Source organism: Salvelinus fontinalis, chromosome 12, assembly GCF_029448725.1.
Source record: "Salvelinus fontinalis isolate EN_2023a chromosome 12, ASM2944872v1, whole genome shotgun sequence".
Lineage (NCBI taxonomy): Eukaryota > Metazoa > Chordata > Actinopteri > Salmoniformes > Salmonidae > Salvelinus > Salvelinus fontinalis.
This window is the reverse complement of record NC_074676.1, coordinates 29,430,044-29,449,544: the sequence shown is the minus strand read 5'-3', so window position 1 is coordinate 29,449,544 and position 19,501 is coordinate 29,430,044. Positions and strand designations below refer to the sequence as shown.

The 19,501-nt window shown below is 41.5% G+C and overlaps 2 protein-coding genes across 2 annotated transcripts; one reads left to right on the top strand and one right to left on the bottom strand.

Moving 5' to 3' along the window:
• The first annotated feature begins 809 nt into the window (after positions 1-809).
• pllp (plasmolipin) lies at positions 810-16,997 on the top strand. Its single transcript, XM_055940316.1, has 4 exons — positions 810-4,665; positions 8,118-8,288; positions 13,093-13,209; positions 16,044-16,997. Exons 1-4 carry the CDS (start codon positions 4,522-4,524, stop codon positions 16,149-16,151), a joined length of 540 nt encoding a protein of 179 aa, XP_055796291.1. The 5' UTR covers positions 810-4,521; the 3' UTR covers positions 16,152-16,997.
• Positions 16,988-19,411, bottom strand: arl2bp (ADP-ribosylation factor-like 2 binding protein). Its single transcript, XM_055940315.1, has 7 exons — positions 19,256-19,411; positions 19,043-19,112; positions 18,819-18,880; positions 18,608-18,714; positions 18,403-18,488; positions 18,019-18,115; positions 16,988-17,858 (listed from the first exon to the last, which is right to left on the bottom strand). Exons 1-7 carry the CDS (start codon positions 19,272-19,274, stop codon positions 17,751-17,753), a joined length of 549 nt encoding a protein of 182 aa, XP_055796290.1. The 5' UTR covers positions 19,275-19,411; the 3' UTR covers positions 16,988-17,750.
• Between the last annotated feature and the right edge of the window lie 90 nt (positions 19,412-19,501).

Sequence of the window (19,501 nt, the reverse complement as noted above, 5' to 3'; positions counted from 1 at the left end):
TATGTATTTTTCAGAAATGTTTTATGATGAGTATTTAGTTATTTGGCGTTGGTGTCTGTAATTATTCTGTCTGCTTTCGGTGCAATTTCTGATTGTAGCTGCAATGTAAAAAATGATTTATACCTGAAATATGCACATTTTTCGAACAAAACATAGATTTATTGAATAACATGTTATAAGACTGTCATCTGATGAAGTTGTTTGTTGGTTAGTTTGGTTGGTTCTTGGTTAGTTAGGTTGGCTTTGTGCATGCTACCTGTGCTGTGAAAAATGTCTGTCCTTTTTTGTATTTGGTGGTGAGCTAACATAAATATACGTGGTGTTTTCGCTGTAAAACATTTTAAAAATCGGACATGTTGGCTGGATTCACAAGATGTGTGTACCTTTCATATGCTGTATTGGACTTGTTAATGTGTGAAAGTTAAATATTTTAAAAATATATATTTTTAATTTCGCGCCCTGCACTTGAGCTGGCTGTTGTCATAAGTGTACCGACGTCGGGCTTGCAGCCATAAGAATTAACTAGCTCGCTTGCTTGTTAGGGACACCATGCGTCGCAACCCTCTCCCGCCTGCTGTGTACTGGACTAGCTGGCTAAGCTAGCACACAGTCTCCTTTTCTACCGACTGCCAAACACTTGCCCTCGCAGTCTTTAACAGAACTGCGGGAAAACAGTGCCTTACAGCCGGGGACAAAGGACACTGTCTACCGGTGTAAGCCTTACACCGGTAGACAGTGTCCTTTGTCCCCGGCTGTAAGGCACTGTTTTCCCGCAGTTCTGTTAACGACTGCGAGGGCAAGTGTTTGGCAGTAGCTACCATTATCGCCCCTCCCCTTTTTCTGTTGGATTTAGTTTATAAATTGACCAATAGAAGTATTAAGAGGGGATCCTGCAGATGCAGGAATGCCCACATGCAGGAACGCCCGGAATTACAGGCCGCAATTGCACCCTTCTCACGTTATTCCTTATTGAGTATGTTCTACATAGAAATATGCTATCTGAACGTTCCAAAACGCTGCATCCCGCTGAACGCGGCACATATTGTTGACTGAACAATGTGTAGCCTTAACAAATGGTTAAGGGTCCGTCCGCAATTAGTCTTGTTTTAGAACAGCTTTATTATTGTAAAATGTGGCCTGCCAATGCATGATAGAAAGAAAAAGACATAGTGCCGGTATTATATGTCATATCTTTCCACGGTAATGGCTAAAATCAAGACGTTTTCTCAAAGGAAAAGTGGGACACTTGGCTAGTGCGTTGTCTACAGAACCTGGCTATGAAATGCAATGGTCATCTCAGTTTCTGGACTTGAACGCCATTGAAAACCTGTGATTTGAATTGAAGAGTGTAGTTCATAAGCATAGGCGAAGGATATCAATGATCTGGAAAGATTATGTATGGAATGATCTAAGATCCCTCCTAATGTGTTTTTCAATCTCATAAAACATTTTAGGAAAAAGCTCAGTGACGTTTTCCTCGCGAAGTTGAGGTATTGAAAGGTATTGAAAACACGGGTGCCAATACTTTTGAACCCTATCTTTTTGAGAAAAAATATGATTACTTTTTAAACAAAATCTCTTTGTCTGAGTAATTGTATTAGTTTAAAATAGGATTAAAATAGTTTTTATGTAGCATACAATATAGCTCAGTATGTGTTACTTATTTTATACAGTATTTTTTTGCTCATCTTTATCAAGGATGTCAATAATTTTGGTCCTGGCTGTAAATTCAAATCTATGTAGTGTTTTCAGTAGTTAATTCATTTTGCGCCATGTAGCGGTGTAGCTAACTACTGGAACTACACACTACTTTTTTTGCAAAAAGAAAATATATACAATAAAATATACAGTCTATCTCAAGGCCTGCTGAGACTGCTGAATACTGTTAAATAGCCATCACTAGCACATTAGAGGCTGCTGCCCTATATACATAGACTTGGAATCACTGGCCACTTTAATGATCGAACAGTTAAGTAAACTATATTTTTCTTGAGGGAGGCTTTAGTTCTTCCTGTGTGAGGTAATTGGTAGCTTGGTAAACTATATATTTTCAGAGTAGCTTCCCCAACACTGCTCATTCCCCCCTAGGCAACCCCGATTGGCATTCCACCCTAGGCAACCCCGATTGGCATGATGACTCCTTGCTGTTCCCAGTCCACCTGGCCGTGCTGCTGCTCCAGTTTCAACTGTTCTGCCTGCGACTATGGAACCCTGACTTGTTCACCGAACGTGCTACCTGTCCCAGACCTGCTGTTTTCAACTTTCTAGAGACAGCAGGAGCGGTAGAGATACTCTTAATGATCGGCTATGAAAAGCCAACTGACATTTACTCCTGAGATGCTGACGTGTTGCACCCTCGACAACTACTGTGATTATTATTATTTGACCATGCTGGTCATTTATGAACATTTTAACATCTTGGCCATGTTCTGTTATAATCTCCACCCGGCACAGCCAGAAGAGGACTGGCCACCCCTCATAGCCTGGTTCCTCTCTAGGTTTCTTCCTAAGTTTTGGCCTTTCTAGGGAGTTTTTCCTAGCCACCGTGCTTCTACACCTGCATTGCTTGCTGTTTGGGGTTTTAGGTTGGGTTTCTGTACAGCACTTTGAGATATCAGCTGATGTATGAAGGGAAATATAAATTGATTTGATTGGCAGGACAAAGGCCTACAGAAGATAGCTACAGTTGATGTTAGAAGTTTACATACACTTTACATACACAATTTCTTGTTAACAAACTATAGTTTTGGCAAGTCGTTTAGGACATCTACTTTGTGCATGACACAGATATTTTTGCAACAATTGTTTACAGACAGATTATTTCACTTATAATTCACTGTATCACAATTCCAGTGGGTCAGAAGTTTACATACTAAGTTGACTGTGCCTTTAAACAGCTTGGAAAATTCCAGAAAATTATGTCATGGCTTTAGAAGCTTCTGATAGGCTAATTGGAGGTGGAGGTGTACCTGTGGATGTATTTCAAGGACTACCTTCAAATTCAGTGCCTCTTTGCTTGACATCATGGGAAAATCAAAAGAAATCAGCCATGACCTTAGAAAAAATTTGCAGACCTCCACAAGTCTGGTTCATCCTTGGGAGCAATTTCCAAACGCCTGAAGGTACCACGCTCATCTGTACAAACAATAGTACGCAAGTATAAACACCATGGGACCACGCAGCCATCATACCGCCCAGGAAGGAGACACGTTCTGTCTCCTAGAGATGAACGTACTTTGATGCGAAAAGTGCAAATCAATCCCAGAACAACAGCAAAGGACATTGTGAAGATGCTGGAGGAAACAGGTACAAAGTATCTATATCCACAGTAAAACAAGTCCTATATCGACATAACCTGAAAGGCCGCTCAGCAACGAAGAATCCACTGCTCCAAATCCTCCATAAAAAAGGCAGACTACGGTTTTGCAACTGCACGTGGGGACAAAGATCGTACTGGAGAAATGTCCTCTGGTCTGATGAAACAAAAATAGAAATGTTTGGCCATAATGACCATCGTTATGTTTGGAGGAAAAAGGGGGAGGCTTGCAAACCGAAGAACAACATCCCAACCGTGAAGCACGGGGGTGGCAGCATCATGTTGTGGGGGTGCTTTGCTACAGGAGGGACTGGTGCACTTCACAAAATAGATGGCATCATGAGGCAGGAAAATGATGTGGATATATTGAAGCAACATCTCAAGACATCAGTCAGGAAGTTAAAGCTTGGTCGCAAATGGGTCTTCCAAATGGACAATGACCCCAAGCATTCTTCTAAAGTTGTGGCAAAATGGCTTAAGGACAACAAAGTCAAGGTATTGGAGTGGCCATCACAAAGCCCTGACCTCAATCCTACAGAACATTTGTGGGCAGAACTGAAAAAGCGTGTGTGAGCAAGGAGGCCTACAAACCTGACTCAGTTACACCAGCTGTCAGTGGGAATGGGAAGCTTGTGGAAGGCTACCCGAAACAACATTTGACCCAAGTTAAACAATTTAAAGGCAATGCTAACAAATACTAATTGAGTGTATGTAAACTTCTGACCCACTGGGAATGTGATGAAAGAAATAAAAGCTGAAATAAATCATTCTCTCTACTATTATTCTGACATTTCACATTCTTAAAATAAATTGGTGATCCTAACTGACCTAAAACAGGTAATTTTTACTAGGATTAAATGTCAGGAATTGTGAAAAACTGAGTTGAAATGTATTTGGCAAAGGTGTACGTAAACTTCCGACTTCAACTGTATATACCTACCTACCTGTACTCAAACTGGTGGCTGTTGTTAATGTGTCACAGAGAGAGAGAGAGAGAGAGAGCGAGAGAGAGAGAGAGAGAGAGAGAGAGAGAGAGAGAAAAAACATAAGACACCTGCCAGTCTAGAAAAGCAACCCAGGTGGTAACAACGGCTGCATTCCCCAGATCTGTATATTTGCTCTGGAAGGGTTCTATTCTCTGACTAGGGACAAAAGGAAAGTTAGTTTGTTATTGTTGTCCATTATTGTGTGGATTTGAAGGAGTGATGTCAGACTTTCCAGATAATGTGGCCACCGAGACCAGCTCCCCCCAGTCCCAACAGGGAGGGTCCAGCTTTCAGCTTGCCAGTATTTCCATGGACCTGGGCTTGATCAAGAGCATTCCTGGAATCCTGATGTTGGCTGAGATAGTGAGTGACAAATACCAGTTTCACCTTTGTATTTACTTTATCCATCATCAAATCAAGTTTATCGGTCACGTACACAGATTTGCAGTTATCGCGGGTGCAGCTTGTGTTTCTAGCTCCAACAGTGCAGTAAACCTAGAAATAAATGTTTTTGTCTCCTGTACCCAGTTCATTTTTCCTTCTTTCTCTGTCCTACTCCTCATCTTCTAGGCCAATCCATATATATGTATCTTTTCAGAATCCCTGTTTTCCTCTATCTTATTGTTTTGTACGGGCTTGAGTTATACCTAGTGGTTGCTAAAAGTTGTAGTAATGGACACACACAGGGACATTAATCAGGTGACAGCTTGTTTTATTTTAACATAACATAAATTAAGAATAGTTTTATGCAAAACGTCCTGTGTCTTGAATATGTTTTATGTTGACATATTTACATAATGTATTGATAATTAACAGTACATGCAGAGAGTCATATATAAAGCAGATATTTCAATATGATGCCACTCCCTTTGAACCTGTAGTACATGTGACTGACCCGGCTAGGTGGGTCACTGCACTAGGCTTCATATCACACCCTTCATAGCCATTTCAATAATTACATGAGAAAGAAATATCAGAACTCACACTGTTCCACTTGAGTACAGTGGTACATACTTGTTAAATGTGTGTATCAACAGCCATTACCCATGATTATAGACATCTCATAACACAAGACATCACATTCCTATAATTGAGCATTACCACTAACATTAATATGAATTGCTGGACCCTGTGATTGTATTGTGCAATCATGTCAATTGTGCAATCATGCCAGATATTTTGAACCCTGATGATTTTGTGAGCCCATATCTTGGATCTTCTATATTCATTATAGGTTTACTGCAGTTGATTGTTAACAGTTCACGGATATATGCCCACACACCCTATACAAAACCAGGCAGGCACACTCAAACACACACACCTTAAATTGACACAACTTAAACAAACCTGCCTTAGGCCTCAGATTGATTCCTAATAAAGCCTTTCACAGTACAAGTCTGTACTGAACGAAGATAAATTAATCGAGGGACTACCTGAAAAGGGGTTAGTTTGAAAAGCATTTGTTTAGGAAGTGATCATGCTAAATTAAGTCATATACTGTATAAAAGTAGACATTCTCCTGACTGTGGGCCTATACTTTGGCAATATTATGTCCTCATGTGTACACTGTAGACAAACGTAGGCCTACATGACAGTACACTGTAGACAAACGTAGGCCTACATGACAGTACACTGTAGACAAACGTAGGCCTATATGACAGTACACTGTAGACAAACATAGGCCTACATGACAGTACACTGTAGACAAACATAGACCTACATGACAGTACACTGTAGACAAACGTAGGCCTACATGACAGTACACTGTAGACAAACATAGGCCTACATGACAGTACACTGTAGACAAACGTAGGCCTACATGACAGTACACTGTAGACAAACGTAGGCCTACATGACAGTACACTGTAGACAAACGTAGGCCTACATGACAGTACACTGTAGACAAACGTAGGCCTACATGACAGTACACTGTAGACAAACGTAGGCCTACATGACAGTACACTGTAGACAAACGTAGGCCTACATGACAGTACACTGTAGACAAACGTAGGCCTACATGACAGTACACTGTAGACAAACGTAGGCCTACATGACAGTACACTGTAGACAAACGTAGGCCTACATGACAGTACACTGTAGACAAACGTAGGCCTACATGACAGTACACTGTAGACAAACGTAGGCCTATATGACAGTACACTGTAGACAAACGTAGGCCTACATGTGTAACGGTTTTCTTCCAGGGGTGAAGGAGAGGACCAAAATGCAGCGCGGCTAGTGTTAAACATGTTTAATACAAACACAAGTGAAACACTACAAACAACCCACAAAATAACAAATGTGCAAAACCGATACAGACCTATCTGGTGCAGAACACAAACACAGAGACAGGTAACAAACACCCACAAAATCCCAACACAAAACAAGCCTCCTATATATGAGTCTCAATCAGAGACAACGACTACCATCTGCCTCTGATTGAGAAACCACACTAGGCTGACATAGAAACAGACAAACTAGACACACAACATAGAATTCCCACCCAGCTCACGTCCTGACCAACTAAACACATACAAAACAACAGAAAACAGGTCAGGAATGTGACAACATGACAGTACACTGTAGACAAACGTAGGCCTACATGACAGTACACTGTAGACAAACGTAGGCCTACATGACAGTACACTGTAGACAAACGTAGGCCTACATGACAGTACACTGTAGACAACATAGGCCTACATGACAGTACACTGTAGACAAACATAGGCCTACATGACAGTACACTGTAGTCCTTTCCAGCTGTCAATGACCAAATGCGACCTCTTTGGCCTCATGGGTGGAATGTTATTAATATTTCTCATAATTTCATAATTACGATTTTTTGTAACTGACGAAAACCTGGTGTTTCAATGTCAAACAGTTTTGTTATATTTCAATCTTCTGTGATGTGTAGAAAGTGTAATATTGGTATGCAAACTCAAAATTGAATAGATTTCAACTCTATATCCGACATGGTACAGGTTTCTTCTTTTATTTAAGCTCATAACCATGTGTGTGAGGTGTATACTTCTGTTTTGAAGTAGATTTGTTTAAGAGTACCAATAATCACTCTGTTTGGCCCTTACTGATTTAGCCCACTGCAGTAAAAGGTTAAAGCTTGTGTAACACCTTTAATATTTGCTATTTGTGTGCTTATACTGTACTGTAAATTAACACACTCACACTCCTCTGAAACTCAATAGTGAGAGAAGAAAAAGTCATTGACAATTTATGAGATATATCAATGTTTTGTAACAACATATGGCACCTGATTTTTCATTATTAATACATTCGATGTGACAAAACTTCATGTAAGTAGATTTATGCAAATGTTTAAAAAACAGAACAACTATTAAAACTCAATTCATTTGAATGTTGTCATATTGAGTGGTTAGAGTTAGAGACACAATATGAGAGGGTATAAGAAGGAGGATGTTATGCTTACCATTATCAATCTTTGACACGTTTACCAGGTGCGTGGGTTAACCTGCAGATCAAAACTTGATCCCTAAATACATATTTGGATTATGCTTTTTTATTGAGAAAGAGTTCTGTTTGCCCTCCTGATCTTGTCTGGGGTACTAAGTAATACTGTCAAGGTTATTTGACAGAACTATTATATTCCTGTCTGTGCTGCTGATTAATGCTCAGTGGGTAGTGTAGATTACTCCCAGGTCTTCTACACTGCTCTTCAAGAGGACACTGACTTGATCTGGCGTGAAGACTTGGATTAGAGACTCAATAGAAGGTTCACCTGTTCAAATGTCACCTAAATGTTTCTGAACATGTACCTTGTTCTGTCTCACTCTCCTCAGGGTCTTGGCCTGCTGCAATGGGCTCTAATTGCCAGTGCCTCCACCCTTATTCCTGCCTATGGCTGGGTGATGTTTGTAGCCGTTACACTGTGGCTGCTCACCATTATCCTCTTCTTCATGCTCTTCTTTGGCGCCTATCACAAACTCAGCTCTGTGCCCTGGCCAATGTTGGTGAGTGTCCTAATCCACTAAACTCTGGTGTGATTGCTGACCTGACCTCAGGCTTATGTCAAGTGAGGGTCGTTCTATGACAATTATGGCTTATTTAACAGTTTTATGTATTTTGGTATTTTTACTACATTAAATAAAATTAAAATAATTGTGTTGCTTTTTTGTCACTAGCGTTACCTATATTTTAATGACGATTCCGGCTTTCCAGAATGTAATTTGACTATTTAATTTGCATATATAATCAAAGACAGAAAGCGTTAACAATAATATTAAGAAATGTTTTTGATTAGTAATAATTGACATGAAACAAAACACTTTTTTCTATAATAACACCAGTGACCGTAACACCAGTGACCGTAGCACCAGTGATGGCAACACCAGTGACCGTTGCACCAGTGACCTTAACACCAGTGACCGTAGCACCAGTGACGGCAACACCAGTGACCGTAGCACCAGTGACGTAACACCAGTGACCGTAGCACCGGTGACCGTAACACCAGTGACTGTAGCACCGGGGACGGCAACACCAGTGACTGTAGCGCCAGTGACGGCAACACCAGTGACCGTAGCACCAGTGACGGTAACACCAGTGACCGTAGCACCAGTGACAAATCTGTGTATATAATGGCGCCGAAGTAGATGGCTGCCGTTTTACGATCCCGTAACCAATTCCAAATCAAATCAAAGTTTATTTGTCACGTGCGCTGAATACAACAGGTGTAGACCTTACAGTGAAATGCTTACTTACAGGCTCTAACCAATAGTGCAAAAAAGGTATTAGGTGAACTATAGGTAGGTAAAGAAATAAAACAACAGTAAAAAGACAGGCTATATACAGTAGCGAGGCTATAAAAGTAACGAGGCTACATACAGACACCGGTTAGTCAGGCTGATTGAGGTAGTATGTACATGTAGATATGGTTAAAGTGACTATGCATATATGATGAACAGAGAGTAGCAGTAGCGTAAAAGAGGGGGTGGCGGGTGGTGGGTGGGACACAATGCAGAAAACTCGGTTAGCCACTGTGCGGGAGCACTGGTTGGTCGGCCCAATTGAGGTAGTATGTACATGAATGTATAGTTAAAGTGACTATGCATATATGATAAACAGAGAGTAGCAGCAGCGTAAAAAGAGGGGTTGGGCGGGACACAATGCAAATAGTCCGGGTAGCCATTTGATTACCTGTTCAGGAGTCTTATGGCTTGGGGGTAAAAACTGTTGAGAAGCCTTTATCTAGACTTGGCACTCCGGTACCGCTTGCCATGCGGTAGCAGAGAGAACAGTCTATGACTGGGGTGGCTGGGGTCTTTGACAATTTTAGGGCCTTCCTTTGACACCGCCTGGTGTAGAGGTCCTGGATGGCAAGCAGCTTAGCTCCAGTGATGTACTGGGCCGTACGCACTACCCTCTGTAGTGCCTTGCGGTCAGAGGCCGAGCAGTTTCCGTACCAGGCAGTGATGCAACCAGTCAGGAAGCTCTCGATGTTGCAGCTGGAGAACCTTTTGAGGATCTCAGGACCCATGTGATAGCAATAGCAATTGTGCTATTGTGTATGTTTTTTTGTGTTATTTATATCTTATTTTGTATATAATGTTTCTGCCACCGTGTCTTATGACCGAAAAGAGCTTCTTGATATCAGGGCAGTAATTACTCACCCCGTACTGGAGGAATTCTTCTTCTTCAATGAGTCGGACTGGAAGGATTTACTTCGGACGCCTGACAGGGCCCTCATCCCCGTCATTCGCAGGAGGAAAAGATGGAGATATCGGGGACGACAGTCCGGGTGCCTTGTCGCCGAGAGGGTAATTTACCTTTACCATCGGTTCTATTAGCCAACGTACAATCAATCAATAATAAAATAGACGAACTACGAGCGCGTATATCCTACTAATGGGACATTAAAATCTGTCATATCTTATGTTTCACCGAGTCATAGCTGAACGACGACATGATTAACATACAGCTGGCAGGTTTTAAGCTTTTTCGGCAGGATAGAACAGCGGCCTCTGGTAAGACAAGGGGCGGCGGCCTATGTATATTTGTAAACAACAGCTGGTGTTGTTCTCTAGGTTTTGCTCGCCTGAGGTAGAGTATCTCATGATAAGCTGTAGACCACACTATTTACCAAGAGAGTTTACATCTATATTTTTCGTAGCTGTCTATATACCACCGCAGACTGATGCTGGCACTAAGACCACACTCAATGAGCTGAATACAGCCATAAGCAAACAGGAAAATGCTCATCCAGAGGCGGCGCTCCTAGTGGCCGGGGACTTTAATGCAGGGAAACTTAAATCCGTTTTACCTCATTTCTACCAGTGTGTTAAATGTGCAATCAGAGGGAAAAAACTCTAGACCAACTTTACTCCACACACAGGGACGTATACAAAGCTCTCCCTCGTTCTCCATTTGGAAAATCTGATCATAATTCTATCCTCCTGATTCCTGCTTACAAGCAAAAACTAAAGCAGGAAGCACCAGTTACTCGGTCAATAAGAAAGTGGTCAGATGAAGCAGATGCTAAGCTACAGGACTGTTTTGCTAGCACATACTGGAAAATGTTCTGGGATTCTTCCGATGGCATTGAGGAGTACACCACATCAGTCACTGGCTTCATCAATAAGTGCATCGATGATGTCGTACCCAAAGTGACCATACGTACATACCCCAACCAGAAGCCATGGATTACAGGCAACACCCTGAGCTAAAGGGTAGAGCTGCTGCATTCAAGGAGCGGGACTCTAATCCGGAAGTTTATAAGAAATCCCGCTATGCCCTCCGACAAACCATCAAACAGGCAAAGCTTCAATACAGGACTAAGATTGAATCGTACTACACCGGCTTCGGCGCTCGTTGGATGTAGCAGGGCTTGCAAACTATTACAGACTACAAAGGGAAGCACAGCTACGAACTGACCAGTGACACGAACCTACCAGACAAACTAAATTACTTCTATGTTCGCTTCGTGGCAAGTAACACTGAAACACGCACGAGAGCACCAGCTGTTCTGGACGAATGTGTGATCACGCTCTCCGTAGCTGATGTAAGATCTTTAAACAGGTCAACATTCACAAGGCCGCAAGGCCAGACGGATTACCAGGACGTGTACTCTGAGCGTGCGCTGACCAACTGGCAACTGTCTTCACTGACATTTTCAACCTGTCCTTGACTGAGTCTGTAATACCAACATGTTTCAAGCAGACCACCATAATCCCTGTGCCCAAGAACACTAAGACAACCTGCCTAAATGACTACCGACCCATAGCACTCACATCTGTAGCCATGACGTGCTTTGAAAGGCTGGTCATGGCTCACATCAACACCATTATCCCAGAAACCCTAGACCCACTCCAATTTGCATACCGCCTCAACAGATCCACAGATAACGAAATCTCTATTGCACTCAACATTGCCCTTTCCCACCTGGACAAAAGGAACACCTATGTGAGAATGCTATTCATTAATTACAGCTCAGCGTTCAACACCATAGTGCTCTCAATGCTCATCACTAAGCTAAGGACCCTGGGACTAAACATCTCCCTCTGCAACTGGATCCTGGACTTCCTGACGTGCCGCCCCCAGGTAGTAAGGGTAGGGAACAACACATCCACCACGCTGATCCTCAACACGGGGGCCTGTCTGGGGTGAGTGCTGAGTCCCCTCCTGTTCTCCCTGTTCACTCATGACTGCATGGCCAGGCACGACTCCAACACTATCATCAAGTTTGCCGATGACACAACAGGGGTAGGCCTGATCACCGACAACGATGAGACAGCCTATAGGGAGGAGGTCAGCGACCTGGTAGTGTGGTGCCAGGACAACAACCTCAACGTGATCAAGACAAAGGATATGATTGTGGACTACAGGAAAAAGGGGACCGAACATGCCTCCATTCTCATCGACAGGGCTGTAGTGGAACAGGTTGAGAGCTTCAAGTTCCTTGGTGTCCACATCATCAAAAAACTATCATGGTCCAAACACACTAAGACAGTCGTGAAGAGGGCACGACAAAGCCCATTCCCCATCAGGAGACTGAAAATATTTGGCATGGGTCCTCAGATCCTCAAACGATTCTACAGCTGCACCATCGAGAGCATCCTGACTGGTTGCATCACTGCCTGGTATGGCAACTGCTCTGCTTCCGACCGCAAGGCACTACAGAGGGTAGTGCGTACAGCTCAGTACATCACTGGGGCCTAGCTTCCTGCCATCCAGGACCTCTATACCAGGTGGTGTCAGAGTAAGGCCCTAAAAATTGTCAAAGACTCCAGCCACCCTAGTCATAGACTTTTCTCTCTGCTACCACACAGGCAAGCGGTACCGGAGCGCCAAGTGTTGGTACCAAAAGGCTTCATAACAGCTTCTACCCCTAAGTCATAAGATTCCTTCCACTTGTTTTCATTTGTTTTCTTAAAACTTCTTAAAGCATTGTTGGTTAGGGCTTCTAAGTAAGCATTTCACTGTAAGGTCTACACACCTATTGTATTCGGCACCTAAACATTTGATTTGATTTGAAATATATTTGATTAGATTAGATTTTTGCAATATAACTGTCTGACATATGTTTCATTAACAATAAAACACTTCAATTAAAACAAAAACTTTTTAAAATAGTTTTTCCTGGTGGTTAAGGTGGGGGACAGGAAAGACACCATTGTCGTAGAATGACCCGTCTAGTCCCTCCTATGCTGCATTTTTGCTATACATTTATTTCAAAGTTATTTTGTCATTGTTATTCAATGTAAAATATATTTTAAATAAAATGTAGGCTGTATTTATCAACATCTGTTTTCTATCCTGTAGGTTATGGTGTATAATGCTATGGCAACCGTTTTGTACCTCACAGCATTTCTGGTCAATGCTGCATCAGTCGCTCCTTACATTTCAACATACTTCTACGGCCATATGGCAGCTGCTGCGGTAAGTCTAGAACAGACAACTTAATATCTACAGATATACAAAGACATGCAGACACTCAACATTCAACAAGCGCTCCCTTACATAGGGCCACATAGATTGAGACTGAGTACATTACGTTCAATACTTGCAAAAAAATTTATAGTCACAAGATAACCTTCAACAGGATGTGCTGATATCTATGTTCTGGGTAGGATGAATAGAAACCACAAAAGTGTGTTTCTGGCCCTTCTACTTTCTGGCACTCCTAAATGTTTGACTAAAGAGGCAGGACTGATGCGTCATGTGCACACCTGACTGTGACAGGTTCAAAGATAAAGAGAGAGGGAGAGGGAGCTAGAAAAAATACAAGGTAGATGTGCTTTTATGGTGTGGTCTCTCTCCATGGCAATCCTGGCCAGAGTCCATTTGCTATTTACAATGAGGCACATGACCAAGCCCATTGATCTTCCTGGGAGGAACAAACCAGTCACCATAACATTGGCCCTGTTGCACAAGACCCAGGGCTATTGGAGTATATCTAACAGGGTTTGTCAACAGTAATTGCTCCTGTAAGTCGCTCTGGATAAGAGTGTCTGCTAAATTACTAAAATGTTAATGTTTCACCATGCATACATATGTAGGATCTTAATTTGAACCAGTTTGCTACAGCAGGAAAAATAATCCTACTGCAACAGGAAATGTGAATTATTATTATTATTATTATAAGAATGGATTTTTTTTTATGGGGTTGATACATTTTTCATAAGAAAAACAACATCTAAATGGATATTAAAAACTTCACAAGCTTTTTAAACCTCAAATACACTACAGTTCTCCTACAACAAGGTGATCAAATTAAGATCCTACATCATAGCGTGTTCAAAGACTTGTATCTCCTGCCTTTCACAACCCAGGAAAACAGTAGCCAGGTGACTCTAGCTAATAAAGATTCCCCTCCTATTTTCACAAACATCACAGTTTGATGTAGGTCAGGGGTCAGTATTTATGTGTATGTAGATAAAACATTTTATTTTTGCTTTGTGGAGAATGTAGCTACAATATACAGTACCAGTCAATAGTTTAGACACATCTACTCATTTAAGGGTTTTTCTTTATTTTTACTATTTTCTACATTGTAGAATAATAGTGAAGACATCAAAACTATGAAATAACACATATGGAATCATGTGGTAATGAAAAAAGTGTTAAATGTTTTATTTGAGATTCTTCAAAGTAGCCACCCTTTGCCTTGAGGACAGCTTTGCGCACACTGCATTCTTTCAACCAGCTTCATGGGGTGGTTGTCTGGAATGCATTTCAATTTAGGTGTGGCTTGTTAAAAGTTAATTTGTGTAATTTCTTTCCTTCTTAATGCGTTTGAGCCAATCAATTGTTTTGTGACAGAAGACAGATTTGGTAAGTCCAAATTATGGCAAGAACAGCTCAAATAAGCAAAGAGAAATGACAGTCCATTACTTTAAGATATGAAGGTCAGTCAATCTGGAAAATGTCAAGAACTTTGAAAGTTTCTTCAAGTGCAGTCACAAAAACTATCAAGCCCTATGATGAAACTGGCTCTCATGAGGAACGCCACAGGAAAGGAAGACCCAGAGTTACCGCTGCTGCAGATGATAAGTTCATTAGAGTTACCAGCCTCAGAAATTTCAGCCCAAATAAATGCTTCACAGAGTTCAAGGAACAGACACATTTCAACATCAACTGTTCAGAGGAGACTGCGTGAATCAGGTCTTCATGGTCAAATTGCTGCAAAGAAACCACTACTAAATGACACCAACAATAAGAAAAGACTTGCTTGGGCCAAGAAACACGAGCAATGGACATTAGACCGGTGGAAATTTGTCCTTTGGTCTGATGAGTCCAAATTTGAGATTTTTGGTTCCAACCGACGTGTCTTTGTGAGATGCAGAGTAGGTGAACGGATGATCTCCGCATGATTGGTTCCCACCATGAAGCATGGAACAGGAGGTGTGATGGTGTGGGGGTGTTTTGCGGGTGACATTGTCAGTGATTTATTTAGAATTCAAGGCACACTTAACCAGCATGGCTTCCACAGCATTCTGCAGCGATACGCCATCCCATCTGGTTCGCACTTAGTGGGACTATCATTTGGTTTTCAACAGGACAATGACCCGACACACCTCCAAGCTGTGTAAGGGCTATTTGACCAAGAAGGAGAGTAATGGAGTGCTGCATCACATGACCTTGCTTCCACAATCACCGGACCTCAACCCAATTGAGATGGTTTGGGATGAGTTGGACCGCAGAGTGAAGGGAAAGCAGCCAACAAGTGCTCAGCATATGTGGAAACTCCTTTAAGACTGTTCGAAAAGAATTCCAGGTCAAGCTGGTTGAGACAATGTCAAGAGTGTGCAAAGCTGTCATCAAGGCAAGGTCAAGGTGGCTACTTTGAAAATATATTTGGATTTGTTTAACACTTTTTTTGCATGAATCCATATGTGAATCCATCCATATGTGTTATTTGTTCTGATGTCTTCAATATTATTCTACAATGTAGGGAAAAAAAAAAAAAAAACTTGAATGAGTAGGTGTGTCCAAACTTTTGACTGGTACTGTATGTTTGTGTCATGTTTGTTGCAAGGCATATGGCATGACAACAAATGATGACAGAGGAGTTGGCTACAGCCCAAAGAGATCTGGCACCTAGTACTGGCAAACTGCCTGCATATCATCAACATTGCTAGTCAAAGATTCAACAATCTCAATTAACTGGCATTTGAGGAAGAATAATGAATACAGGCATGTACTGTATCTTATGATAATAACATTCTTCTCTCATCTGATTGTCTCTTACTATGTGTTTGTCTCTTGTTCAGTTTTTTGGCATTGTGGTGACTTTGTTATATGGAGCCAGCACCTTCTTTTCCTATTTGGCATGGAAGGGGGATGGAGGTAATGCAGCCAGCAACTCTGGTCCTGCATAGAACTACTCTACTATCTGTCCTGATAAACTCTCTCCATACAGAGAGACTTGGACAGTGTGAACCGAACAGTGTGACAAGTAGAGGAGATTCCAAACCTGTTCATCAAAGGACGAGTGTTTTTATATACAGTATACTTTTTTAAAAGAAGCTGGACATCAATAGTCTTTTTTATGTCAAAATTGTGACTGGAGTGAAGACTGGAAGCATTTTGCAGACACTTTCAAAGTTGGTTGCTATGGTAACCCCACCACTGCACATCCATCAGTACACACACTCATCATGACTCACTCACATACATGCTCCCATACATAACCTAACCACTATGATCACATACTGTAGGAAAGTGTAATGAATAATACATCTATTTATACTGTTATAAAGGAGGTAGGTAGCCTAGCGGTTAAGCGGGTTGGGCCAGTAACCGAAAGGTCGCTGTTTTGAATCCCTGAGCCAACTAGGCTGATGTGCCCTTGAGCAAGGCACTTAACCCTAATTGTTCCAAGGTTGCCTTCAATAAAGGCTGATCCTTGGCCATGACCCCACTCTCTGTGGGTGTCTCGGGGGGGGTGGGATATGCAAAAAACACATTTCTAATTCACATGTGTTTAATACACACTTGTGTATGTGTGAAATAGGACAAATGTAAGCACCCACCTAATTATTATAATACTTGTAGATACACAGGGATCCCAATGGGTTACACGGTCTGTGTGCAACACACGTTCAGAAACGTATTTTTATATATTCTTTTTTTTTTTCACCATTGTGAAGACCAAGAGAATCATGTTTACTGTTTATCCATATCAGTTCACCTTTTCAAATAAAGTAGATTGTGATTTTACAAAACTATTTCATGTCTTTATTTGAAACACTTATTTACAGGCAATGGGACATAAGACTATGTACAAATCAGAGAAATAAATACATTTAATTAAAACACTTAAAATATTACCCTCAGTAAAGACTGCTACATAGGACAAATGTGGTACTAATATTATTGAAATTATTTTTGGTTCAAATGAGAAAGAATGATCTGAGGATCTGAGAAAGCACCATCGACCAAACAGCCTAGGACTGAATGTACCAGGTTTCTTCTTTCAGGCTTCATATACTGTTTGTTGTGGAGGGCTATGAGTACAATCAAAAAAACATTTCTAAAGTGTTTTCCCATTGCTGGTGCATATAGTTCTCCTAACCACCAATGCCAAGGGCTGAGCAGGTACTGTTTAGTCGGTCTAAAATGCTTGACCTACAAACACCTGGCATATGTGTTAATAATGTAACAGGCACGAAACTCAAGTCACCGAGCACAAATTTAATAAAAACCGCTGTACCCCACCCTGAGGACAAAGGTGTCTATCTTAACCAGAGAAAGGCTATTTGTAAAATATTGTAAAACAAAGACAAACCTGACTGATACCATTCCCATTGCAAACCTACAACAGTTCAAATACAAAAGCTGGGGGAAAGACATGTTCCCTGTGGTCCCCTGTGACTGGAGGGCATGGGCAAGACAAGCAATTCTGTTCTGTTGTCAGCAGCACAGTGCACTATTGGTCAATGTGTATGTTCATGTGTTTGGGGATGACTCTTCATTAGTTACTTCAGTTTTGTTGTTGTTCTGGAGGTGATGGGTTTTGAGGATGTAGAGCTGAGAGACCTCACCACTAGGCCATCACTGAGGTCAAGCCCTCGGCCCTCCCTCTCCTGCAGACAGATGAGGCATGGGTGCTGTGACACAACATCACACAACCACAAAGAGACAGAATCCTCTCTACAAATTTCTCTCAAATCACTAGTACATATCCTAAAATATACTGTCATAATGTAATGTACATCCAATTCCAAACATTGGGTTTTTACTCACTGCTCTGTAATCAATGAACATTTCCTTGAAGACCATGAAGTCCGTAAAAGTAAGCAACATGTCGAAGATGTCTCCTGACACTTCGTCTTTGTGCTGCCTGAAACATAGAAAAGAGAGAGAGAATTTATTTTTGTGAAATTAGAAACAAATAAACTTTGCACTCTGCAGTTAGATGTATTTGGTTTACAAGGGGCAATGTGCCGCCTGGTGTGCCGCCACCTGGCCTACTGTGCCACAGAGTGCAGTGGTTCCCAACGAGGGGTGCTAGGACCCCTGGGGGTACTCGTGCAGACTCATGAGACCATATGTTTACTGGAAGAACAAAAGAGCTGGTGGTACTGTAACCGAAAAAAGGTTACTCCTGAGTGGAAACGGTTTACATACTTGAGTAATTGGGTAAATGTGGTCATGTTGAAACCGGGAATTCTCTCCATCAGCTGCTGCTCAAGTTGTTTCTCAAGCAGCTCAATCTGAAGAGGTAGAAGTAAACATCAGAATATGTACGACACCTAGATCGTTTTTTCAGACCTTCTACCTTAGTTGACAGTTGATGATGGGGCAGGCAGATGAACAGAGTATAGTGCCTTACATATTCGTTGAAGATTGGTGTATAGGTGAGTTTGTTCTCCTCTGAGTCATCAAACTCCAGGTAGTGTTTCTCCATGAAGCTCTGTTGCATGTGCTGGAAGTCGTCCTCTGAGGAGAAAATTGAGTAGCATTAGCAATAGCGAGTTATCCATGTAACGTTGATACACTGAAACATGTCTAGAACACAAACCAAGTTTTTTCGTCCAATTTACCCATGATGATGTCTTCAATACTCCCAATGACAGCATCAAAGGCTGCATCTGAATCTGATGAGCTGGGGAGGATAAATCAGTCAAGCAACCAAACATATTGTAACGACCCTGGGTTTATAAGTACAATATAAACATTAATCATTCTCTTCTAAATTAACGTTACTTCACTCACTCCCTTCCTCATAGACATACAGACACGCATGCACACAAACATACATACATACTTTGAAACAGCAAAATTCTCCTCATCCAAATCCACCATTTCAACGATGTTCTCGCCACCACCCAGCAGATCTTTCAAAAAGACAAGACATTGCACAATACATTAGAAAACGATAGCATTTTCAACATTTGATGCTAGCTAGCCTAGCTGAGCAATCATTGCTATATTTCTCGGACTTTATTTTCGTATGACTTAAAATCAGTCAAGAACTCACTTCGCTCTTTAACGTCCATTCTTAATCTATTTAGTTAGCAAACTACGTTGCTGTATAGCTGATTGATTTTCTGTAATCGCTACCAAGGCAACAAAAAAAAAACGCTCCCTTCAGTAAATTCAGTCCGGTAAAGAAACAGATCCCAGCTGATTAGTTCCGGAAGTACAGTACGGGCAGGCCATTGAATTGAGAATTATAATAATTTGATAGCACCTCTATGGGTCAGGCACTCAACATCGTGTAAAC